General features: G+C 49.9%; 1 protein-coding gene across 3 annotated transcripts in view; it reads left to right on the forward strand.

Annotated features, from left to right (window-relative positions):
* Positions 1-14139, forward strand: part of AOAH (acyloxyacyl hydrolase) — a 146211-nt gene extending 132072 nt beyond the window's left edge. For all 3 annotated transcript variants that reach the window (XM_024563089.4, XM_071221640.1, XM_045197439.3), the window contains 3 exons: positions 531-627; positions 6208-6284; positions 13876-14139. In XM_024563089.4, the coding sequence (XP_024418857.2) occupies positions 531-627; positions 6208-6284; positions 13876-14004 (303 nt within the window). In that variant the 3' untranslated portion in view covers positions 14005-14139. The remainder of the gene's footprint in view (positions 1-530; positions 628-6207; positions 6285-13875) is intronic.
* The last annotated feature ends 7903 nt before the right edge of the window (positions 14140-22042 follow it).

The raw sequence follows: 22042 nt of genomic DNA on the forward strand, positions 1-22042 counted from the left end.
GCCATATGCACGTACCACGATTTATTTCATCCCGCGCAGTCGGACATAGAAGGGTTCCCATTTTTCACGGTGATAAATAGCATTGTGATGAACCTGAGCGTGTGTGTCTCTGTGCACCAGGTCTATCTCCTTAAGACAAACTTCTAGAAAAATTATCGGGTCGAAGAGTGTACCACGTTTAAGGATTTGCTCCATCATGCTGAACCGCTCTCTAGAAAGGTTAAACAAACTGACATTCTGCACCGCCTCTCCCCTGGCACTCCTGGACTTCATCGGGATTGTTCATCTTGTCTTCACCAACCCCACAGGGGAACGCGGGGTCTTATTACCTTCATTTGCGCTGATTTGGTTGCTAATGAATTTTAACAGTTTGTACACTGGTTGGCCATTTGTGCATGAATGGAACTTAAAGTGCGGAGCTGCTCTGCGCCCGGGACTGGAGGTGGGGACCACCCATCTCTTTGCTCTGCCTCAACGGGCTCACGAAAGTCTAGATTTCACGGAATTCTCCCTCTTCCCTTTGCATTCAGAGAGCAAAACAACTCTCCGGTATGCTGAAAAAAATCGCGGCCACCGAGAAATTTCCGAACTTCGACCTTTTCTACCTGGATTTTGACTTCCAAGAAGGTAAGTGTTGCTTGGTTTCCAGTAACGGCACTAGACAAAAGCAGCAGCCATGTTCACAGCCGGCCCCAGCTGGGGGGATGTAGGCCAGCAGGGAGCAGACTGGGCAGGCCCTGTCCCGGCCACCCTGACCCACGAAGTAAGATGAAGCGTGACCAGGTTGAGGGCGGAGGCAGTGCCTGTCAGGGTGGGCACCGAAATGACTCCCCAGGGACTCAGCAACAAGGTGGATCCCAGGCCTCACGCAGAAAGAAACTAATCAGAGTCACTGTGGGAAGGACCTCAGATTTGCCTGTGGCAACATGGACATCCCCCATCCCAGCTTCCGGGACAGGGCATCAGTCTTCCTCTGCTGGTGTTCTGTCCAGGCACGGAGGTCACTGAGGAGTGGCCACAAGAAACAGGCACGATTACCGGAGCGACGGCTTTCTCCTCCATCTGGACTCTGAAAAATTAGAGTTCATGGGCTTTAATCCTCCCAGCCCCGTTGCCACTGCTAAGCAATTGTTGTCCCAGAGAAAAGCATCCTGCAGACTGACTGTCCTTGGAGATGACGCTGATGATGAGCTTGATGGAGCAGGCAAAGGATGGGCGATCTCTCGTCCTGAGATGACTCTCTGCCTCCCCACCACCAACACTGCCCCTCCAAGCAGTGGGGGTGAGGCAGAGGGGCCTTCACGAATTATCAAATATTACATCAGCTGACACGCTTGGCATTGCAGACTGTAGTCCTTCAATTCCGAACATCTTTTCAACAAGCCCGATCACCCTTAACTAGATTTCCTGGCCAGGCGATACGCATTTCTCTCAGGGGGAGGGACAGGTTGATAAATAGCCTCTCGTTAAAATGCAGAGCTGGAGACTCACTAATGAATTCCTGCTATAAACAAACACACCGCCGAGTGATGTGGGATCATCATCAACCTGGAATATAGATAAAGTTATTAAAAACATAACAACAGCTACCGTGCACAGGGGACTTTCTGGTTTCCGAGGGAGCCTCTAGCTCTGTGCTGCATCATCCCGGGGGTTACAGGCAACTCCCGGAACGTTTCTGAACCCTCCCTTCCAGATGCGAAAACGAGAGAACCACGTCTACATCACAAATCTCTGCCGAGATTCTATGAAATAACGTGTGATCCTCCTAAGAGCCGTGCCTGGCGTGCTGCTCACCCCTAGGACAGGGTAGCATTTCTGTCACACCCGTGCTCCTCAACGTGTGGTTTGGGACAAGCAACGTCCACTCCACCTGGGACTACTTATAAATGCAGAGCCCCAGGCCCCACTCCTAATTGGGGCCTGGGGGCCTGCATTTTAGTGCAATCCGCAGATGATCCACATGCACGTAAAAATTTAATAACTGGGGCTTCATAGTGCCCCAGTGAGCCGTCAGGCTTTTACTGAGTCCCACTCATGTTCTGGGTGGGTGCGGGGAATACAGCTGTCAACGAAACAGCATGGTCTGTGTCTTCCTGAAGGGTCTAGACCAAAGCGCTGGCTGGTGTCCCACTGGTGACCTCAGTGCCCGTTGGCCCTCTCTTGTCCTCACAGCAGCGGTGCTGTGGTCCCCTGGGGCGTGAGAAGCTGCAGCATCCTGGGGAGGTGAGCGGGCTCCGGCTCCCCACTTTATGAAGCTCGATGTCTAGTCCCCTTTGCTCCCGTCTCCCATGAATAATTAGCTAAATGCCAACAGTAGCATCACGACAGAGCACATCGCAATCACGGGCCCTGTCCCCTGCGGGTGGGCACGGGAGCGACCTGCTCTCCACTCTGACCGCCTCGGTTAGGCCGGCCCTGAGAAGTGATCAATCGCTCACCTCCCAAGGCTCTCTCTGCCTCTTGCTGACTCGCCCTCCAACTAGTTATGAACGAAACAGAGCTAGCAAGTCTTCCCCCCTTCAGGGAAGGGCAGCGGAGGGGGTAATGTCCTCTCTCTTCACCTGAGCCACACCTCCCAAAGAGAGGAAGGAAAATGCCACCTGGCTAGCAAGGTGCCACTTTGACACTGACCGTTGGAAAACACCGCCCGCCATCTGCCACTTCCATAGGCAAGTCCTTCGGGGTACACCTGATCCCTAGATCCCTGATGTAGCTATTAGAAAAACAACCCATGGCGTCCTGGTGCCGAGCAGGACTCTAATCTCTCTCTCCAAATGCCTGAGAGCTGCTGTCCATCAAGGAACCGCCCAGTGTTATATGCACCTCCTTCCGCCTTTTCTGTTGCTCACTGAGAAGCTGGTCATTAGCAGAGTCTCACCGACTTTGCAGGTGAAGAAAATACACCGTGACCAAACCCCGAGAGACCTGTGTTTACCTATTTTGAATCGTGGTCCCAACTCAAAATAGGAAGGGAAGGAACAGGTGGGAAGGAAAACCACCAACTAACCTTGCTACCCCTGCAGACCCCCCCCCCACCTCCACTCAGGGAAGAAGCAGAGACCACCTCCTGGCACTGCAGTTTTTCCGCAAAATTTCACCCTGAGACGTGCAAACTAGAAAGTGTCACTCTGTCTTGCACTCGTCACAATGTAAGTGAGACCTTAACTCTCGCCTGTGTTACTGACTCTACTTCTAAGTGTTAATACTGATGTCTGCAAATACGTGGCGACCGGTAACCTTTGCCAACACAGCGATCGTGTGTGAAAAGGATGCTTTTCACTGTGAAAAGGCAGATCGTAGCCTTGGTAACCTGTGGCATGTCCTTTAGTACATATCAGAGTATTCCATATGAGCCAGGTCTTCTAAAGGCTGGGTTCCCTCGTGATGCCCAACTGATGAGGGGGAGAAGGGGGTGGGGGAACAGGGAGGAATATGTTGTCACTGATGTCCTTTAGAACTGAGGGAGTATGGTCATAACAAAATGTGGGTCTTTCCCACTGCCCCCACCCTGAAGCGTACCCCGCTACCTAGCAAAACTTAGCAAATCAATATCCCTTTTCTTTCCTTCATGCTTTTCTTGCACAGTTTTCTTCTCAGAATCCCTGCCTTATGGGATCACTCAGTTGCTCCAAGGGGAATAAGAATGACCATCCCTTCTCATTTTGGAAAACAGTCACTAATTCTGATGGCTGAATTATGTTCATTCATTCCATCAGGTGTAACATCTATCATCATCTCTGCTTCTCTCTAAGGGCCAGGATTTTTAGTGTGGTTGTTAGCGGTGCACACCGAAAATTCAAATCAAAATGGAAAGAGCCCAGACTGACTTTAAGCCTAGGTGCCAAAATTGAATTGCCCTAGAGGAAAACTCAGGTGTAAGCAAGTCTGACCGTTTTAATATCAGGCTCCTGGTAAACTTTTCTCTCCAGGAATACGATCTTCGCTGAAACTGTGTGTCCCCAGTAGGGATTAAGTTTGCTTCCTGCTCTGGGTGTCCCACATTTCCCAATCGCTGTCACTCTGTTTGGAATTTTCTCTTGGCCAGTGAAGTCACAGGTTTGCATTCAAGTTGTCACCCAACCCTCTCTGCAAATGTGGCGAGACAGAAAGTGTCCTAAGAGGCTATGGGGGTGGTCCGGTTCAGGCCTATGTCTTTAATACAATCTTCACGTTTTATCCTGCAACTCCGCAGCTTTTCAGCAGGCTCTGTCTGCGGTCTGCACTGCACTCAGTCCCATTCTCGTCTTAGCCTGGGAATTTAACAGCCAATTGGGATTTTCTTTCATTCTTTCTTTTCTTTCTCTTTTTAACATTTGTATCATATAAGGTAAAACCACCCTCAAAATAAAGGGAGCAGCAAGAGAAAGGACAGAAAGTACAGTGAGATCATGGGTGAAGTAAAGGAGCAGAGACAGGAGGGAAGCCATGTTACCTCTGAAGTCACAGAGAGGACTGGGACCGGGGTGGCTCGGCATTTGAAGAAAGACTTCTAAGTGCCTGGTGCTCCCTGAACAGTCACTTACTGTCCAGATTGGAGGTGGCTCAGAGAGTCAGCATAAAGTTATAAAGTAGAAAAAAGAGTAGGAAACTGGCCCATCCTCTCACTGACGAGGAGGAGAAAGAAGAGCTGAACCCCTCACGGGAGGGAAGATGAGCAGGGACGGGCTGCAGCAGCCTTCGCTCCCACGGAGGCCAGGCCACAACCCGCAGGAGCTGTGAAGTGTCAGGTCCAGGGGGAAAGGCAGAGCAGCCAGAGCTGAACCTGCAGCAGAAAGTCTGATTCCAAGGTCTACCCTTCGAAAACAAGCAGAGCAGCCAGGCACATGAAGACAAAGCCAGGCGAGCTTCCCCAGGGAAGCCTTTTGCAGGGTACCGACCGCCAGGGGCAGGCGCTGAGGTCTGCAAGCTGGCTGGGCAGAATCGGCCTGCACAGGTGTTCCTGCGGTTTCAGCACCCTTCCGGCTCTGAGCTTCCCTTCAGCGGAGCAGACACATTTCACTCCTTCAGCGGGGTGCGCTGTTTGCCAGCACGAAGCTATGTCTCCCTCGGGACTCCATGTGGAGAACACAATGGATGTTGTCCTCGATTTGAGCTTCCTGAGAAACGCAAAGGCCACTTTCCGACAGCTGCTGCTTCCAACAACCTCCCATAAAACCCAGATGCAAAATATAAAAGAGTGTCTCTGTGGCAGCCGTCCTGCCAGGGGGAAGCCAACAGGCACTGGAGGCCCCGTGTGCAGGGCTGCAAACCAGCAGGGTTTCTCTCCTGAGCTCAGAGCAGGACAGCAGGATCTGCAGCCCCTCTGGGGACAGGGACTGGGTAGCAGGTGGGGATGGCAGGCTGTGATCTTAGGACTAATTATAAAAGTAGCATAATATCGATTCGGCTCTGGGGAAGTCCAGCTTCTTTTGTCCAATCAAAGCCCCCTGTAGAATTTCCATTGCTTCCCCTGGGGCAAGAGAGGGAGAAACGAAGAGGGCACAGGCACCCGTCCTTGAGTCTCCCGTGGGGTAAAGAGGGACGAACCAGAGGAGTTGTAGCTCTGCCTGCTCCCCTGTCCAGACGTCAGGGGAGTGAGGACATGGGCCGCCCCAGGGGGCCGCAGGTTTCACATTTTTGTCGCTGGAGGCTGTCTAAGATTTGAAATTGCCTGTGGAAGGACAGTTTTATTGCTTTCATCACTTTGGGGCTCACACTCTTTCCTCTGTAGCCCCATTCACTCCTACTGTGATGTTGAGATAATTTTACATAATTACATTTCAGACGAACTGTATGATTTTTCACGGTGATGTCTGGCCACACCAGGCAGCATCTGGCAATGGCAGCCCATGAGAGGCAACATTGAAACCTTTGATTTCCTGTCCTGCCCCTACAATCTCATCCCACTGGCTGCTGGGCAACAGGAGGGAATGAAATGGGTGTCGAATATTCAGGCGCTTGCCTCTCCTCACTGTGCAACTACAGTCACACAACATTCTCACAGCGTTCCTCCTGAGTCAGGGAAAAAAGCGAATCACACAATGGGAAGGTCATTTCTGCTCAGGAAGCCCCGAGCCCAAGATAACGACCCAGGCGGCCAGGCTGGGTGGTCAGGCTCAGGAGGGCAGTGGGTGGCTCTGATGACACTGTGCACACAGTCCCTGCATTCCGACTGTTGCGGTGGCAGCATGTCACTAACCCTCTGGCTGTGTGTGTGCCCTGCAGTTATGAAGAAGTGGCAACAGAGAGGCGGGCAGCCCTGGCAGCTCATCGAGCCCGTCGATGGATTCCACCCCAACGAGGTGAGCGCACTCACATGGTGGTTGCTGAACACTACCCGTTAGGTGTTTTGGGTTTTTTGGAATCCTCACCTGACAATACGTTTATTAACTTGAGAGAGAGGGAGAGAACCATCAATCCGCTGACTCCTGTACGCACCCCGACTGGGGATCAAACCCACGCACTCAGGTGTACAGGACGATGCCCCAACCAAGGCTGTTACCTTTTTTAATATAATTATGCAGGCCATAAATAATTTCTGGCATGCATAATTATTATATATTTAAAAAGGTAATGCACACACATGGCTTAATAGAAGATTTAATAAAAATACAGTGAAAATTGAGTGAAAGGAAAACAAGGGAGAAGTGGTACCTGGCTTCTTAACTTAATGTCTGCAATTCATCTTCATGTAACGTGTGCAGGGAAGTTCCGAGAGATGTCAGTGAGCGCCTGCAACATCAGCTCTGGGCTTTTCAGGGGCAAAGAGGGGCATAAGCCACAGCCTCCATAGGATGCAGGATGCCAAGTTCACTCCAAAAAATCACAAGCTTTCCTGAAAGGGAGCCCTGGGAGAAATCTCTTCCACGGATCCTTCTAGGAAGGGCCCTGTGAGAGGGAAGCAAGGGGGTCCAACAGCAGAACCCTGTCCCTTCCTGCCTCAGCCCCGTCCGTTACCCTGGCTGCAGCCAGGGAAGCTCCCCTTTCAGCTGTTACACACACTGGACTGACTTATGATGTGTCTTATTAAAAAATAATATTAAAAGAAGGACTTCCAGTCAAGATGGAGGCATAGGGAAACATGCCTCACCTCCGCACACAACTACAGCAAAAAATACAGCTACACTACAAAACAAATATCACCCAGAATTGTCAGAAAATTGAGCTGTGTGGAAATCCAACAACCAAGAACTTAAAGAAGCCACATTCACCCAGACAGGTAGGAGGGCCAGAGGGCCAGAGGGGTAGAGGGGCAGAGACTTGGAGTGGAGGTCCCTCACCTCCAGCAGGGGACCAGGCTTTGCTGTGTTGGCCTATTTTCTCCTAAAACCCTGACCGAGAAGCAGGAAGTATCAAGTATTTACTACTGGTTCAGCTGCTCCAATTATTTTAGGGAGACAAGTTTAATAGATGTGAGCATGGGCTGTGTTGCATAGTTCAAAGTTATGATTTATACCTGCTAATTTCTGAGCCAAAGTATATTCACTATCGAAACTCTGCTTATATTTTTATGGAAAATAAACAAGCATAGAAAAATTCCCAATAGACAGATTGCCAATTGTTTTGCCTTTAATCTCAATCCCGAGATGTAGAACCAGAATTTCGGGAACCGCCTTTTTCAGTGTAAGGGGGGCAGGGAGAAAGTTCAAGTGCCAGGCTTGCCGACTGGTGGGATTTGGCGGGTAGGCCAGGGATGACTCACGGGGTTGGGTGGCTAGATGGAAAGGTGTGACAGCTGCCAGGTCAAGAAACTCAACCAAAGGAGCAGATGTGAACACGCTGAATTTGAGCTGCCTGCACAGTATCCAGACGGGACTCTCAAAACGGTCATTGGACCAAACGCATGAGTTCTGATCTCAGCACAGGGGTCTGGCCTGGAGGCAGGTTAGGGAACCACCAGCTTCTAGTGAAGAGCTGGAGACATCTGCGGAGATGAGATTGGCCCAAGTTGTCAAATTGTGAAGGAAAGTAAAGATCCCAGAAGATTAAGACTGAGGAGTGTTTTAGTTAACTGGCTATTGCGTACAGCGTACTTAAAACAGCACACATTTCGTATCTCACAGTTCCTGTGGCCAGGAACCCAGGCATAGCCTAGTGGGGTGTTCCACCCCAGTGTCCCCCGCTACCCCAAGCTGTAAGCAAGGCGTCTGCCAGGGCTGGGTCTCATCGTGTGCTAGACTGGGGAGGGGTCTGCCTCTGAGCTTACATGCTTATTGGTGGGATTTAATTCCTTGAGGCCTGTTGAACTGAGGGTCTCAGTTCCTAGCTGGTTCATGATAAGGGGCCACCATTAAAAGCAAGTGACAGGTCCTGCCACAGTCAAAGGAGAGGGACTATACTGGTGTGGCTACAGCAAAGCGGGAATCACGGCTCTTCACAGGAGAACTCACCAGAAGAAGGCCCAGGAGAGAGTATAGATGACTCTGGTGAGAGCGGGTGTAGCAGAGAGCTGGGAAGAGAAGTCGGACTTCTGGCAAAAATGCAAAGAAATTCTGTCTTAGGGAAGAAAGATGGTATCGGAAGGACCCCGGACTCAGATCTGTGACGGGTGCAAAGTGCAGCAAGCCTTTCAAACAGCCGCTTCTCAATATCTCTGCAAAGTTAAGCATCTGAAGACGCACTTAGAAGATCTCTTGGCCTGAAGTCAGACCACGGGAAACAGGAAACACTGGAAGAGCCACAGACACACGTGAAGACCAGCTTCCTCGGCTACCCCACGACCACCTAGCTAAACATCCCTGACGCCTCCTGTCATAGCGGCTTTGCCCAACACAGCTCTCTGCGAAGCAACCTCCTCTCCTCTCTAGTGCCGATTGCAACTCAAACCATCTTCTTAGAAGCCTCCCGTAAGCAAGAAATTCCCCGTGACGGCAATCCCCTCCCCTCTCTTGAGCCCTGAACCCTGTACACTGCGTGAAGCAGACAAGATATATACTCAGTGGACTGGTTTTAAATAAGTTTATAGCCTCCAGGTCTTTATTTGTCTCAACAGGTAAGCCCCTGTTGAGACAAATAAACCCAAGTTCCTGGACAGACTTGCAGGGTCCCTCAAAAAAACAATGATGTTATGCTGGCAGTGACAAGGGGCCAGGGAGCCCTCAAACAGCCATCACTTTCAGCTGGCCCTGTCCACTCCCCAGGAACCAGGTCCGCTCAGCTTGCTTTATGTACCAACAAGCAATAGTGGGGTTGGTACCGATACTGAATCAGCACAGAGGGGCTGGAGCCTTCAATGTAAGTGTCGTGTACACCTTACCACAGTCAGGTGGTGAAGTTCACAAATTTAAAATTCAGGGGACCAGAAGTGGTCAGGATCCCCCTAGACCGTGTTCCCGGGCAAGTGAAGAGGCCGGAGAAGCCAAGCCAAGCCCGCCCTGTGGAAAGGTGATGAATAGCATCCTACCCTGACAGCCCGGAGCCTGCATCCTGCAGGAAAGATAGATTCAGGGCGGATTTTTAACTTTGGTTTTGCAGCATCCTGGAGTTCAATTCAGCAAGGGTCCAACGGAACAGGGGTCAAGCCATGAAAAGTTTTTGGCCCAAACTATATAATCTTGCTCTGAATTACATTCCTTCTTTAAAAATATTACCAAAAGGTGGCTACTTTGTAGGGTTTGATTTTGTGGTTGGCTGACTCAAGAGCTCTATTTCTGTAGCAAAGTATCTACAATTAGCCTGTGAAGTGGGAGCGTGGAGGAACGCCAGATAACGTCCAGCTGCGGCCAGCGCTGGGCTTCCATCCTGTCTGGGTGTGTCTCACAAACATGTGGGGTGGACCCGCATGACGTAGTGCATTTGCTGGGAGAACCAGGGACTCCCCTAGGAAAGAATTCACCATAATGTGGACAAAAAGGCATTCTACAGGAAGTAACCTCGCAGGGGGATCTGATCACAAATTCCTAACTGAGCAGGTCACACCCCAGCGTATAACTTCTCAGTAAAAGGTTTCTCTTGCCCTTAAGCACGACCTGTGCACTGTCCTTGTGTATCTAGGTTAACACCCCTCTGATGTGAGTGAAACCACCTTCGAGAGAGCACAGAATCTTGCTAACAACCCTGTAACCTCATCCCCACCTTGCCTTCTCCCACCCTCACAGAATCTTGCTCACATGCCCTCAGTTCCAATGCCCTTATACGGAGTTTGTCCGTATAAGGAACTGCCAAACTCCAGGGAGTGTAAGTTACTCCCTGGAGCATTAGCGATCTTGCTCCCCGACAATGGTCGTCAGTTAGATGCACATACAATCTTATAAAAATTCTCTCCAGGTTTGGGCGTTTCTTACATTAAAGATAAGTACAAATATGGTTAAGCAAGGACATGTGGCTCAATGTAAAAGTTATTATCAGAAAGAGAGAAATGCTAAAAGCCATCAGGAGGCTGTCACCAAGGGCCCAATCAAAAAACGGGAGCAGGGCCTCCTCCCCTCTCTATGAACTCACACCTGAGTCCTGGGAAGATCAGGGGTGTTGAGTGAAAACGGAAAGGACTGTTTCACCAAAATCTCCCATCAGCCAAGGGGGTGTTAAGTCACCCTGCTCTGCCTCCCTTCTGTGAAAATTTCAAAGAGGAGCCTTTGCCTTGGATGAGCGACCCCCACCTGGTTCGGGCACCAGAAGCATTCTGAGCAGCAGCAACAGCAGGCAGACAGGCAGGTGGCCATGTGCCACAGAAGCACCAGGGTGGGGGACCTGCAGAGACGTGCCAGTGACCGGCAGATATGGATGTACCTGAAGAAGGGCCACACGTGCTGGAAATGGCGGTGATGCCTGGACAAACCAGCACCGCCCATGGGGCAGGTGTCTGGGCCCTGTCAGCGGGCCCTGCAAGAGTCCACAACAAAGGAAGAGACCCGTAGGGCCTAGCTCAGAGGGCCGGAAGATCCCACTAAACCAGAACCCCTGCATTCGCCGGGGTTCTGCTGGACCAGAGTCCATCCCATGCTCATGGGCCATAGGATGAGTGGCTGAGGCAGCCTCTGAACCCCCGCCCCCGACCCACTGTGCACTGGCTGGAGGACACTGTCTCTATCCCCAGTCCTGATGAAAAGTGCTAGGGAGAGGCATGGCAAAAGTCTGCATGGGAAAAATAAATTAGTGTGCACCCATCTGATGAAATGCAGTGCACCAAGTGAAAACAGGGACATCGATCTACCTTCAGTGACACGGAAATATGTTTGTAATAAGAGCCAAGTAAATAGCAGCAGATTAAAGATGGTTATGGGCATGACGACCCCACGCTACGCACTTGTCAGCGCTCACGGGACTGTGTACCGACTGGAGTTCACTTCACTGCATGTGCATTACACCTCAACAGGAGGGATTACCCAATGATACTGGGAGGGACCCAGTTTGTGTGTGTGTGTGTGTGCGCATCAGAAAGCCTCTGTGCCCGATGCTAGTAGCGTCTCTCTCTGTGATACTTGCAGGTGGACTTTTATCCATTCTGCTTCTCTCTTTTTGCTCTTTTGCCTTTTTAATTTTCCTCAAAGGAACTGGCGCTGCTTTACCATCTTAGACTGTGACTGAGAGAGCACCATCGCTGCCTGCATTTGGGGAGGAGCTCATATGGAGTCAGGAGAGAGAAGGAGGGCAGCACACGTCCCCCCACACATCCCCCACCCCAGCCTGTGCCGTGTAGGGTGGGAGTTACGAGAGGAGGCTGGTTCTGGGACAACACCCAGTAGGTGCTCAGGAAGTAGTTCCCAAGGGAATGACTGATTCAAGTGGGTCTTTTTATCATAAATCTTTAGTACTAACAATGCCACTCTCATTTTAGACTCGCGATATTAGCAATGCACACTCAAATATTCTAATCTCCACTGGAGTGACAGCCCATTGATGGGGATGGCTCTCAAACTAAATGGCCACCACATGCTCAAGTCTGAGCTCTTGTCGTTTTAACTCCGCTCCTCTCCTCCGCACCCCGTCTCCTGCCTCATCGCTTTAGACAGGGAAGTGGGCGATCACAAAGCCTTGGCCCCCCACCACTGTTAGGAAGGCAGCGTGTGGGTATCAAGCTCAGAGCCCATAAACCAAAGAAAGCAACCCGTAATCCTCTCCAGACCGGGCAGCAGCCTCCCGTGTGGGGGAGAGCAGGCAAGACAGCCTCGAGGCCCGTCCCCTGTCTTCAAAGGCCCTGACCGCTGGGAGTGCGAGATGGTCAGACCCTCCCAGAAATGGCTGCTGGACAGTCAGCCCAAGTGGGTGGGTGTGGTGTATGTACGTAGTGTGTGGGGGGGGGGTGTGGTATGTTAGACACCACGCAGATATGACCAAGATTACAGGGTTGGATGGCTGGGATTTGGGGTCCACCTCAGCAGGCTCAGGAATACATTAATACACTGGAGATATTTAATGCAATGACTCAATCAGTTCTCATTTTTCCAAACAACCGCTAAGCCTTGAACACAACTGAGACCCAGAGAAGCCTTTTGACCATTTCTCTCTAGCCCACCCACTTGGCAGGTGGAAGAGGACTCCCAAGCCACACAGGCTGCAGGCAGGTCTGCCGGTCGGAATGGGGCACAGGACCTGCCTGTGGGACCAACGTCCACGTGCCCTGAACAAAGTCAGGCTGGCCCCATGCATCCCCCCTGAACAATGCACCCCCTCTGAGACCACCAGCAATCGCATTTCCTGCATCCCAGCATTAAAAGCCCCGGTGCCAACCGAGCCAGCTGGGGCCTGCAGGCCTGGCCAGGCCCCGCTTGCGAACTGAATGAGGGTGTTATCTGCAGAGGAAGACTGCTCATCAAAAGCATGTTCGAGACAAGCCAGAGGATTGGACACTGGATCCTGCTAACATGGCGCATGAAGAGCAACCTGGTGGTGGACTGCAATGTAACCGGAGAATGAGCATCGGGATGGGGGCCAGACACAGGCCTCCGGGGCCTCCAGCCCCACTCTGCACCCACAGCTCCTTCCAATCCCACCGGCCCCGGCTACCTGTCCAGCCTCATGGCCCAGGCACCTGCCGGTCCCCCACCGTGACACCCCTCACCACACCTCTGAGCCCTTGCACACACAGGGCGTGTCTTCCGACCTCGCACTGCTTCCCACGTGACCCACCTGGGGAGCCCTTCCTTGAAAGTTCGGCTCAGCTGTCACCCTCTTCTGAGAGGACCTGTCCCCTCCCTGCCCCTGGCAGACTCAGCCCCCCCACCCCACCCCCTGCAGGGTTGCTGGTGTTGTTGGCCTGCCCAGTTCGCTCACAAGACTGGGAGTCCCTCCTCTCCCAGACCCCAGCCTTAGGCCTGCAGTAAATGTGAGCTGTCTATAGATGAAGAGACAAATGGCTTTCTGGGAGAGTGTACTGCTGTTACTAAACCACCAATTAGCACTCAGTTAGCAGCTTAACAAGATTCTTTCTTATCTCAGGGTTTCTGGGAGTCGGGAGAGCTGGGCAAGTTCACAGGGTCTCCCGAGGCTAAAATCCAGGCGTGTTGGCCAGGCCACATTCTCATCCAGAGACCAGAGAGAGGAAGAGTTGCTTTCACATTCTCTTGGGTTGTCGGCAGAATTCATTTCCTTGTGATCATAGGACTGAGCCTCTCCTTGGACATCAGCAGGAGGCCACCGCAGCCCCTCGCCACGTGGGCTTCCTCCTGCAGCGATGCAGCCCGGGGACTCTCCAGAGGAACACTGCCAGCAGAGCAGGGTTTTACATAATGTCACATCATCACTCTGGTGACAGCCTTTCACCTCCGACGTATTCTGTTGGTCAGAACCAAGTAACAGGTCCCACCCTCAGCAACAGAGGGGGAGCACACAGAGACACGGAGGTGAGGATCACAGGGGACCATCCCAGAGTGCGTCCACCACACGGAGAACAGAGGGAACCTCGCTGGTCGATTCTTTCCTTGGTTGTAATTTGCGTTTCACTCCTCTCCGCAGGTGGCTTTGCAGCTGTTGGCTGACGGGGTCTGGGACAAGGTGCAGCTCCAGTGGCCGGAGGTGCTGGGAAAGGAGAATCCGTTCAACCCCCAGATTGAACAGGTGTTTGGAGACCAAGGGGGACACTAGGTCCCTGAGGGACGTGCACTCCTGGGAGCTTCGGGAAACGGAAGCGTGTTGTCGGGGCTGCTCTGTCCCAGATTCGCAGGGCTCTCCGAAGCAGCATCTTTGCAGTGGTTTTCTCCCCTTTAGGTACATATCTGCATGACGGTGTGATTCTGTGAGCTGCGGGGCTCAGCTCCCCGCCAGCTGACCCACACATGAGCTTGAATCAAGTGCTTTGGGTGCCATTCCAAGCAAGGGAGCATCGTGCCCTTGAAGGGTTAATTGTTGTAAAAACAAATGAGAAATCCAGCATATCGGGCAAGTTATGAAGGGTTGAGGTTAGGGTTAGGGTTAGCATTAGCATCTTGGTTAGGCTTAGGGGCAGGGGCAGGGTCTCAGTGTGCCAGGGACTGACCCAGCCTCACTGGCGACCCTGAATGAGGGCTCCTCCTGGGAAGGCTGCTGGCTGGCTGCCAAGGACGCACACCCCCCAAAACTATAAACAGAAAACTAGGTACAAACCTGAATACTTACTTCGAATGAGAAAACAAATCACAGTGATGCACACATTTTATTTAAGTTGACAAATGCCACAATCCCCACAAAGTCAGAAAAACGTGACAATGGTCCTCTCCTTAGAAGTTTGTCTGACACTCTTGGGCTGAGCAATCGGGTCACCTCCTCTGATGGCAATGGTTGTGTGATGTCACTGTCTACAGATAGAACCAAAAAATAAAATTCGTTGCTTACGGTTGATAATTTCGTTGGGTTTCTTTACACCAATTATTACTGGTGACGTCATGCACCGTTTTAGGATTGTTGCCAAATGGGGAGGCCCCGTATCAAATCTCTTTTGTGTGGGAGCGATGGGAGACCCACCCTCTGGGTGCAGTGCTGAGGAAGTTTTGTGACCACATAAGCACAGGAATGCTGAAAAGTTCAATTGTGCCCCATTTTCATTGGCGTGCCACCTTCCTCGCCCATCTCTGATGGCAAGTACAGATTTGGGGGGCAGCTTATGTACCACAAGGTCCCCCCCTCTACAGGCACATCTTCCTTCATTCTGCCCTCCATGCTTGCTTGACACAGCCCAGAGGCGTGGGCAGTGTGGCCCCACAAGGACTAGGGGCCAGTGAGTGAACACATGGCCTCTCCCGTCAGGGGTCAGCTAGGGGAGGCCTTCCGTGTGTTTCTCAGGGGCTGTGGGCAGATGCAGCGTCCTTTACTCACAACAGCGACCGCCTTCCATGACGCTCCCCCATTCCCCACGTCACTGTCCTTGCTGCCTCATTCTCCTTTCTGGGATGGCCTCCCAAATAAACTACCTGTACCCAAGCTGGGTCTCACTGAAGACAAAATTGAAAATGGGGCTGTTGGTATACAATTGTGTATGCTTTATTACTGAGCACATGCCTGGTAGGGTGATGCTTATACTTTGGGCACCAATTCGAATGGAATCTCCCACACACCAAAGCCACTCGGTGATTGGGAGACACCGCCACAGACTGGCTCTGGCTTTGACCATTTCACCTCATGGCTTCTCCGCACACTTCCCACACCGGGAGCTGAAGGATCTGGCCACCAGCCCTGCTCCTACACCACAATGCTTGTGGGCAGTAGGAGTGTGCGTGAAGCCTTTCCTGTACCAGGGTGGCTAGCAATGAGCTAACTGTACATAGAAATGACTGCAAACCATATAAATATTTCTGTAAACTCAACCCAGATGAGCATCCACTTCAACGTCCCAAAATGCCTGGGGCTGCTCCAGAGCCGCCAGTCACAAGGGAAAGTGTGACAGAGAAGACGCAACCGTGCTTAAAAACCTCGTATTTCGCACAGTTTTGAAAGCACGTGATTACATGCACACACTGCTGGACCCTTCCCAGGACTTGGGAAGGACCCTAAAAGGTAACCTCTGTCAGACTCATGGTAAGTCCCCCTCTGTCCACAAGATAATTTGGCAGGCTGCGTGTGAGCTTCAGGTGGGCCGAAACACTTAAAATGTTGCCAACACGTTCATTTCTGTCCCCTGGATAGAAACCTTGGTTCAGCATGACCAACACATGTCCCCCAGCAGGTGGACAGACAGAAGACCAACGTGCCATCAGGTTTTAAGCAGGAAACGCAAATGAGAAGAAAGAATGGAGAGCATGAGGCGTGCTGGTGCGGGCCTGTGGGACGCTGGTGACCCGTCTCCTCCCGAGGGATGTGTCCACTTACAGCGTCTTGCTAACCGCATCACTGGTTTTTGTGCTCCAACATCTCGTGAGACTTTTAAGCACCGAGATACCAATACCTGTCACAGTGTTTAGTTACTGTTTTTCTTTTAATCTGAAATCTTAATCATTCGGTGTCAAGATACACCCAGAGAATGCCACGCTGAACTTTTGTCTTCCTTTAGAAAGAATTCTATTCAATCCATCCTCTTTCTACAATGCTTCCAAGTTGCTCTATTGATCTTCGAATGTCTGTTTTCGAGAATACTAGTCAAGGTAATCACCTTGCATTGCTTTTGCTGTTGTCCCTGGTGCACATGTTTCCACATCACATTGCATTTGTTGCAGATACGATCGATTCTTGTTATGGGCAGAATGTGTTCTATAAAGTTGCCTGAACACTCAGTCAGCAAGTGCTGAACCTCTGCTCCTGGGCTGACCGAGAGATACAGGTGACATCGCAGCAGGCCTCCGATCACCACGGGATCATCAACCAGTCGAAGCAGAACTCTGTTTTAGGAGTGCTTTCGGTTTAGAGATGCCTTGTTTAACGTATAGCTGATTGATTAGCATTGAACTGAGGGCCGGCAGCACTAGGACTCACACCTGAAAGAAGCTTGTCCACACATCTGTCTTCGCCACATTGCCCATCACAGCCTTCTTGTCCTTAGGAACACTGGACAGCACCTTAGCGTCACACTCGGATGACACTGTACGCAGTGAAACCATCGACAAAAAGCACAGAAGGGCCCAAAATGTGCCAATAAATAAACCGCGAAAAGAATCCTTGTTTACAAAAGGCAACCCTTGTATTCAACCTCAGTTGGGGACGCGCAGGTCAGGAGACTGAAATTTTTCACTGACCCAATGGGGGATACGAGTAAATTGTGGCAAGTAGGCAGATTCACAAACACAGAATTTGCAAGTAATGAGGATTGACCATATCCTGAAATACCATTTATGGCCATGAATACTCCGAAGCAACTGCCATTATTAGACCCCTTCAAAAAGAAGCCCACATATTCATGTGCGCCCATGTTTAAATATTCCACAATACTTTTAGCAGTGTGATATTTGGTTTCTGCACAATTGCTTCTCTTTGTAACCCTCTATGTTTTAAGTTTTTTGCATTTAAAAACAGGGATCTGAGAGGGGATCCGCAGGCTTCGCCGGCCTGCCAGGGTGGGGGGACTTGACACAGAAAGGGTGGCTGTGCTGGGTGGGAGCTTCGAGAAGGAAGAACTCCACCGTCTAGAAGTCTGGATGCACAGCCTCCTTTCTCTGCTTCCTCGAAAGTCACAGGGTGGAAGTTCCGCAGTGAAAATGTCTGTTCGGCTCACTGTTGACGCAACATCCCTGACCTGCAGCCTTTCCTTGTGGGGAGCTACCAGCAGCCTGTGGGCTGGGTGGCATGCTCTTCCCACCCACCTTGGGAAATGCTGGTTAGAGGAACCCACCTCTGGCCTGGCCTGGCCTGTGTGGCTCAGTGGGTTGGGCATCGTCCTGCAAAGCGAAAGGTTGCTGGTTCGATTCCTGGTCGGGGCACAGGCTTGGGTTGTGGGTTCAGCCCCTGGTCTGGGAGCATGAGAGAGGCAACCAATCGATGTTTCTCTCTCTCCCTGCCCTTGCTCTAAAAATAAATAAATAACATCCTTTTAAAAAATAAAAACCAAGAGAGTTCACCTCTGACCAATACATACACTGGCAGTGTCGAGAGCAGTTTCCTAGGCAGGTGAAGACTAGAATCCCCTCTCCTCGCCTTCCACGAGAGAGGCCGGGTATCCTGGGAATCCTCATTCCAGCGACAGCTTTCCTGGTAGCACAAAGCGAGGAAGGTGGTGCCTCGCTTCGGCCCCAAGACGCACACTCACCGTGATGTATGGGCTTCCTGACAAACGGATGCATCAGTATGCTCCGGACGTGTCAGCTTCTCATTAAATCAGAGCACGGGACCTGTCTTTGCCAGCAGGATGAACTCCTCCAATCTGATCTGGTAGCGGCTCCAGCATAAATATTCATACAAACAAGGGCTCTTTTAATCTGGTCCTTCGCTTGAGGCAAAAAGGGGTGGGGAAGGGTGGCTTTCAAAGCCTGTCTCCTGGGTCACTTCTTAAAACCACAGTATCAAAATATAATGGTCCCATCATCATCAATCTGTCATTAAGGAGGACTACTCTTCTGGAGTTTTGGATGGATAGACGCGGAGAGGAGAAATAGAACACAAAAGGAGGCTTGCTAAGGCTTTCCGGGGGCGTGGTGCTGCTGGCTGGCTGCTTTGCTTATAATTAATTACAGGGAGCATTTCCAGGAACCCTTTCGGCCTCAGAGCAGGTGTAACTCAGGGGGTCACAGAGGTGCAGTCGATAAACTGCAGCAGAAGGCCGCGCAGGGCCTTCGCTGCAGCCCCGCCCAGCTCTGGGCGGCTTTCAGTCTCGCTGGAGAGAGATGCACACTTTGCCCAGGCTCAGCAAAGCCCCCAGGTGCTCATGTTCTTACGGGGATCTCCACACTGAAGTTCTGCAAATATCAGCTGCAGCCCAGACATGCAGGGAGGCTGCCGGGGAGCGGAGGGATTTGAGGGAAGGTACATGGAGACTCCCGGCTCACAGGACTCTGGCGGAAAGAACTCTGTCCTGCTGCCTCCTGGGGCTGGGGCACCCGTCAACACACAGTCAGCGGGGCCGTGGCCAGGCCGCCCGTCTGGTTGCAGTGTTGTCCCACGCCCCAAAAGGGCTTCAGTTCGATCCCCGTCAGGGTACATAGGGGAGGCAACCAGTTGATACATCTCTCCCTCTTCCTCTCCCCCTCCCCTCACCCCTTCCTCTTTCTCTCTATCTGGGAAAAAGAGTGCCTCACAGTAACTCCTGAGTCAGATCCTGGCTGCAACTTCTCACCTGCCTCTTTGGAGATCCATTTGAGGCCTCTGCTGTCCTGGCCACACCTCACCCCACTCTTCATTTTGGCTGTGTCTGTGCATAACTAGTAATACAGTGTGGCAGGTGAGGTCAAACTGCATGCCACACATTCCTGCCTTTCCGCACCCCACCCCACCTCACCTGGACATCTTCCGTCAGCAGATCCCCAGGCTCAGTGGCACTGGCCCCACGGCTCAGCTCTACTCTCCCGCAGCTCCTCCCCGGGGCCCTTACCAGAGTGACTTCTAGAAACGGACACACTCTTACTTTGTTGTGCAGAGCGAATTCTTTCTCCTCCCTTTGCCTCACTCCTCTGAGGCCCATCATTCCACAGTGAATGGTGCACAGGGGAGTTTGCCACAACATCTGCTCTGGAGAGAAAGACAGACACTCTGCTGGGAGACAGAAGTGGCTTTGGGATATAGCATTTTAAACAGCAATCATAAAAACATTCCTCTGGATTTCAAAGTCTCTTAGAATCCATTTCTGACTCAGAATCTAGAAACCACTGAAATAGTTATAAATTTACTTCTTCAAAGTAAAAATTTTTGCAGGGCAAAAATGTACCATATGCAGAGTCAAAGGACAAATGGAAAAACTGGGAGGGAGAGAGGAATGCAACTCATTTCACAAAGATCTGAGCTGTCTAATATATAAAGAGTTCTTGAAAATAAAGAAGAAGAAGACCAATCATTCAATGTTTGAACTGGAGGAGGATACAAATGGACAAAGTTCACAGAAGGAATCAAATGCCCACTACACGGAAGAAAACGTGGAAGTACACTCGACTTCCATCGTAATTAGATAAATGCAAATTAAACTGCTCTGAGCAACTTCTGGTTTCTGGTCCAGCCTACAAGGAGTTGAGAAGTTGTCATCCATCCCAACAACAAGTGAAAAGCTGAACAAACTGAAAACCAGCAAACCTTCTTAGATCTGTCAGCGACTTGAGGTCACAGGGCAAACTAGCTCCAAAGCTGGAGGGACAGACAGGTGGATGCCAGAATCTCAACTTAGCGGATCAGAGACCCAGTGGCAGAACTCTCTCAGGAACTCTACTGGGGGCGTCATATCTGGGTATCTACACACACACACACACACACACACAAGAAGACATTCTAGAAAGCAAAAAAAAAAAGCACAGTTTGAAGAGACAGAGCAAGCATCAGACCACACTCAAACGGCAGGATGTCAGAAGGGTCAAACTGGAATTTAAAAATAAAATGTACTATTCAAGAACTCTAAGACAATTGCAAGAGTTGTAACATAGACATAAATGGGAATACCAGGAGAAGAAAGAGAAAAAAGAAAAGAAGAAATATTTGAAACAATGATGACTGGGAATTTCTTCCAAATTAATGCCAGATGTCAAAGCACACGTCAAGGAAGCTCATGCCAAACAGTATAAAAGCCGAAAAAAAAAAAAAAATCCAGGCATCTCATTTTCAAATTGAAGAAAACAAAGAGAAAGAAAAAACCCTGGAAGAAGCACATGGAAACAACAGCAAATGGTATTGAAATAACTGCATGCCCACATGCAAAAATAAGTAAATAAATCTAGACATAGACCTTACATTCTTCACAAAAATTAACTAAAATTGAATTATAGAAATAAAACCAATTGACAAAACCATAAAACATAACATAGGAGAAAATCTGGGTGACCTTGGGTTTGAAAAAGTTTTTGGATACAACACCAAGGCACAATCCATGAAAAAAACAATTGATAAGCTGGACTTTGTGAAAATTAAAAATGTCTGTTCTGTGAAAGATACAGTGAAAAGAATGAGAACCTTGGGCTCAGAGTGGTTAAATAACTTTCCCCAGGTCACACAGCAGAGCCAACATTCAAATCTCAGCCTGACTCTCAAAACCAAAATGCTATGAGAGAGACAAAGTAGAGAGAGAGAGAGAGAGAGAGAGAGAGAGAAAGACAAAGAACCTAGATTAGCCAAAGCAATTTTGGAAAGAAAAAATAGAAGTGTTTCACTCCCTGACTTAAAACTAACTATAAAACTACAATAATCAAGATAACATGCAACTGATATCAAGACAGACAAATGACTCAGTGGAACAGGACAGAGCAGCTGAAAACGAACCCCATCCACACATGTGGTCATTTGTCCTTTTACGAAGGTGCCAAACAGGTGCCAGGGGAAAGGAACGTCTAATAAATGGTCCTGGAACAAGTGGATGTTCTTCAGTGACCGGCTGCCTCTACATCATACCATGCTTAAAAATTAATTTGGGATGGGCCATGGACCTAAACACAAAAGGTAAAACTAAAGAGCTTCTAGGAGAAAACATTTAAAAAAATCTTCATAGTTTGTGGATAGGCAAGAGTTTTCTAGATAAGACACAGAAACAATTTCCAAAACTGAAAAACAATGGAACTAACATTATTCTGTTAAATTAGACAAAATTTGTATAACTTCTGCTCAGCCAAAGAAACCACAGACTGGGAGGAAATATTCACAAAATGTAAATCTTATAAACGATTTAGAACATTTAACGGATTTTTACAACTCAACAATAAAAAGACTAACAACCCATTTTTTAAATGAGCAACAGACTTGAAAATATGCTTTACAAAGGAAGTCATAGGAATAGCCAATAAGCACATGAAAAAAAAAATGTTCAACACCCTTAGTCATCAGGAAAATGCAAATGAAGACCATGTTGAAATATCACTTCACGTCTACCAGGATGGCTAAAAAGAAAAAGTCTGACAGTAGCAAGTGTCGACGAGTATGTGGAGCAACTGAACACACACATATATGCATCACTGGAAAAAAGGTCTTGTAAAACTAATTATAAATCTGCTCCATGACCCCACAAGTTAAGTCTGAACTATTTACCAGCATATGTGCACAAAAAGAGTTGTACGAGAATGTTTACAGCATCTTTACTCATAACGGCTAAAATCTGGAA

The sequence above is a fragment of the Desmodus rotundus genome, chromosome 6 (assembly GCF_022682495.2).
Source record: "Desmodus rotundus isolate HL8 chromosome 6, HLdesRot8A.1, whole genome shotgun sequence".
Taxonomy (NCBI): Eukaryota; Metazoa; Chordata; class Mammalia; order Chiroptera; family Phyllostomidae; genus Desmodus; species Desmodus rotundus.